General features: G+C 62.6%; 1 protein-coding gene across 1 annotated transcript; it reads right to left on the bottom strand.

Moving 5' to 3' along the window:
• Positions 1–92: 92 nt before the first annotated feature.
• LOC108510590 (barH-like 2 homeobox protein) lies at positions 93–995 on the bottom strand (the record flags this gene model as incomplete). Its single annotated transcript, XM_017840258.1, has 2 exons — positions 583–995; positions 93–387 (listed from the first exon to the last, which is right to left on the bottom strand). Coding segments are annotated over exons 1-2 (490 nt in total), but the record flags the coding sequence as incomplete, so codon positions are not given.
• Positions 996–4344: the final 3349 nt, after the last annotated feature.

Genomic DNA, 4344 nt, shown 5'->3' with positions numbered 1-4344 from the left:
AAAAAAAAAAAAAGGCGATTTCATTTCCTACCGACCTTATCCCCGCGGTAGCGAGGATCACCGAGTGGTCCCGGCAGAGCGACCGCTCCTACTGCAGATTTTCCCCACGATTTTCGTTTCACCGATGAGGCCGAACGCAGCGGCCCCGGTTTTACCGGCGGCCGAGGCGGTGCGGAGCAGGGCTGGGCCGTACTTACCGTGGCATTTGATGTCCCCCTGCGTGTCGTCGCGCTTGTCGAGCTTGGCTTTGCCGTCCTCCTGCTCGAGTTTGGGCCTGAAGCTCTCCGGGGCCGCGCTGCCCTCCTGCTTAGGAGTGTGATGGGGAGAGGGGACGCTGGTACTGTAAGGTGCACACGCCGCCAGCGGTTTGCTGTCGCCCAAAATGTCCTTAATTAAAAAAGAAGATGTGGAAGTCCTGGGGCCGGAGCTGGCCGAGCCCAGCTGGGGTGGCGGCGGCTGCGGGGGCGACGGCTGCAAACTCGGCGGCGGTGGCGGCGGGTGCGGGCCGAGGTGGAGGTGGTGCGGCGGCGGCGGGAGGTTTTCCGCCACCCCTAGATGCGGCTCGGGGTGCTCCATGCTCACCGAGATGGGCGACGAGGGCGCCGTCCCCACCGTGTCGATTTCTGAGCAGGGCGACGGCGTGGCCTGGCTCCTAAAATCCGCCGGCCGGCCGTCGCCGTGGGGGCGAAAATCTCCGTTCATGACTCCGGGGCTGCCGGTGCTGCCACTCGACAGGATCGTGTCTATCCCGAAGCTGGACCCGCTCGGCCCCTCCATGGCGGACCGTTCAGCGCCGCGTCCGCATCCCCGTGGGCGGCCGCGGGGGTCTCACCGGGAGTGGAGGAGAAGGGATGTGGGGGGGCAGAACTGGGTTACCCCAATCAGCTCACCGCCGGCGCGGGCGACACTAACGCGGGGCCCCCGCCGAGCCCCACATCGCCGCCGGGCCGGCTCGCCGCTACCCAACTTTGTTGCGGGAAGTTGCGGGCGCGGAGCGGGGCGGACACCGGCCACTGCGGCGCGCCCGCCCGTGCCCACCGAGCTCCTCTCGGCGGCGGCGACTCCCCCCGTGACGTCACAGCCGCCGCGGCCCCCCCCGCCGTTTATTATAAACCCGGGCTTTTGCCGCCGCCGCCGCCCGCCCCCATTGGCGGAGGGCCGCGAGGGGGCTGACGCAGCGTGGGCCGCAGCCAATCAGCGGCGGCGGCGGGCACTGCCGCGGGAGGCGGGTGCGCGCCCCCGTTCCCTCCCGGACCTGTCCGCGCCGCCGCCGCCCCGTCGGGTCTCTATTCCCCCGGTCACCGGAGTGGATCCTCCCGGAGAGTATCGTCTGGTGTTCCCGGGACGGTTCCCTGGTTGAATGTCAGAATAATAGGAAGTGCCAGCGACAAGACGTCGTATTAATTCTGATGAAGCAGCGTGTCAAGCTAATTAGAAGAGTAATTATAAAGGTGATAATGAATGATTTAGAGTTCTCCGAGTTTTATTTTAGTAGGAATTGCCATTTCCAGGGTCCTATGAAGCACAGCCCTACACCTCTCTTCCCGGCCTCCAGTACACTCGAGACCCAACCAGCCCCCCAAAACATCCGCGGCACCAAACCTCGGGGGCACAAGGGAACTGGGCATAGCAGTGGAGGCGCAGGGAAAGATTAGGGCAGGATGAGCCCAAGAGGCATTTTTCGGGTGCTGGTGTTCAGCGAGGGCACTAGGGGCTACCTTAGGTGTAGGGTCACTGGCATCTCCGCCCCGCATACAGAGGCTGCCCCGGTGATGGGAGTCCCCCGCCAGCCTGGAGTGAGGAGTGGGGAGTGAGGACGCGAGGGTCCTTTCTAACCCCCTCATCGTTCTGCCTGCTCCGTACCGGGAGTGCCCCGTCCGGCCCTGCACAGTGCTATGCGGATGTTGTGGCAGCGCGGGTGCGCCTCCACCCCGTTTCCCACCGCGTTTTGTTTCCTGGGGGAGCCGTCCCACTCAGAGCTGCGGAGAAGTGCGGGGAGCGCTTGGGGAGCTCAACGGGAGCGAGAGACAGTGTCCAGCTGGTAACTCGTTGCGAGTGTTTGGATCCGACGTGAGATGCCGCAGCCCCGGGACAGCGGTGTGGGATGAGAAGCTGCGCCCCGACATGAGAGATGCCAACGTGGAGAGTGCCGCGGCCTTCGACTCCTCTTCCGACGGCTTGGGGCCGGCCTTCCCTCGTATGGAGGGGGGCGAGGAGCTTCTGGGTCCTCGCTGGTATAAATCGCGGTGCTTCCCTGGGATTCACCAGTCACCGGTGCCACACCCGAAAGCTAGTGCGGCGGGACAGGTCCCGGCCCCACTGCCGCACTTCGGAAGAAGTTTTTCGACGGCAGGGAAGCCTACCCGCGGGCAGCCCGTTGCTACCGAGCATCGCCCGCTCCGTCCCGACGGCTCCACACGGCCGTCAGCCGCCCCGCGGGCAGCCGGGGGAAGCCAGCCGTACGGTTTGCAGCCGGGCTTTAGGCACCGGTGCTGCGCCCGGAGGCCGGTGAGGGAGCAGAGGCGGCGGGCCCGAATGAGGTGCAGGGCCGCCCGTGTCCGCTGGGCGGCGGTGGCGGCCGCCCCCGTTGTCCCCGACGGGCGCCCAGCGCGGACGAGGCCGGAGGCAGCGCGGGAGCCGCAACCTCGGTGCGAGCTGGGTTGGCAGCACGGCGGGGTGACCTGCCAGCACGTCCCTACAGATCGGGGCCTTTGGAGGAACGAGGAGAAGAAAAGGGAACAGAAGAAGGAGGAAAACTGAGGAGTAAAATGAAAGAACAGGAGAAAGGGAAAAACACTTAAATATCTACAAATGCCCAGGCAGGTTTTCTGCAGCAGGGAAGCAGCCCGCGGCGGCTGTATTTATCCTGCTGTCTTGGTTTGCAATTTGCCCAAACTATGTCCTAATTATCCCGGGGGAATGCAGGATTCGGGGTAATATGTTACACTAGCATAATCCTTTAACTCACAATACACCTCCCCGTCCCGGAATCGGGATTTAGGGCTTAAAGTCATGTTCTTGAAGAGTGAACACCTTTCATTTCCTTCGTCTTATTTTTTAATCCTCGATTCCATTGTGTAGAAATATTCTGGGGGAAAGCAGCACAAGGCCCTTCCCCGCCCGGGGCAGAGCCCGGAGCGCGGGCAGCCTCGGCCTGTCCTGCTCCTCCGCGGGCACCGCCGGCCAGTTCGGATTCCCAGAGCGTGATCAGCCCTACGCGGGGGCATCTCACGCAAAACGCCCTCCACTTCTTGCCTGCACCCTCGGGGGGCGAGGAGACCAGCGGGACGCTCCTTGTACTTGTTGAGGCCAGGGTGGATGCTGACAGCTGCTGCCCCGTGTCCCCTCAGCCTCTGGCTGGATGACCCCCCCTTTCCCATCTATCCCACCCGTCTGACTGCGGGCAAAGCCACGGAGTTCCCCGTCCCAATAAATCAGCAACAGCCGAATCAAAACGATGAGCGAAGGTGCCACTCAGAGAACTCGGACGGGGCGCCGCTCGTTAATTAGTAGGCAGCTAATTAGAGCGGCACTTAGAGCGCTAATCAATGGCCCGATTGAAGCTGGGGGCAGCGAGCGGCAGGGACGGGCTATCATGTGCCGGTTCGACAACCGGTCCCTTCCGGGGGGGCGGTCCCAGCCCAGGCACAGCGGATCGGCCTCAAGCTCCGGCCAATGGGGTCCAGAAACTGCCACCTTGGCCCCCAACGGGAAGCCCCCGCCCCACTGACGGCGATCCCGAGGAGCACGGTGCGGGGATCTGGGGGGTCCCTCCGCCAAGCAGCTCGGGGATGGCAGAGCGCAGCATTTCAGCCTCGGAATGGGTTACTTCCCACTCAGATTTTGGTGCGCAGTCGTGTTGGCTCACTGGCAGCACCGCAGCTCGGAGGGAGGGGGGGCTGGAGGGGGCCGGGAGGGGCCGAGCCCGTTGTACTGTGAAATTTAACAGTCTGAACATCCCTTTATTAAAAGCTGCTGCTTGACATTTACACTGTGCCAACAGACTCGCCGTCTAATCCAGGCGAAAATATATTGTACCTCGGAGTAATTGGGGCCGTTGCAAGAGACGCTACAGAACGTTTCCCAGCGGGAACAAAACGGCGCGGAGCAGCGAGGTGCCAGGCGCGGAGCGAGCGCAGCCACGGTCTGACCGTCCCGGCCAGCCAGCCCCGCCGCCCGAGCAGCGAATCTCCGTTGCCTTCCGCCTTTCCCGTTCTAAAGGGAAAAAAAAAAAAAAAAAAAAAAAAAAAAAAAAACAAAAAACAAAATTCGAAGAAAGTTAACTTTCTGTTCCAAAAAATTAATCTCAACGTTTAGTGCTACTGTTTTTCTTTTGTCAAATGC

This window comes from Lepidothrix coronata, unplaced genomic scaffold (assembly GCF_001604755.1).
Source record: "Lepidothrix coronata isolate B3197 unplaced genomic scaffold, Lepidothrix_coronata-1.0 Scaffold1461, whole genome shotgun sequence".
Lineage (NCBI taxonomy): Eukaryota > Metazoa > Chordata > Aves > Passeriformes > Pipridae > Lepidothrix > Lepidothrix coronata.
This window is presented reverse-complemented; position numbering and strand designations above follow the sequence as displayed.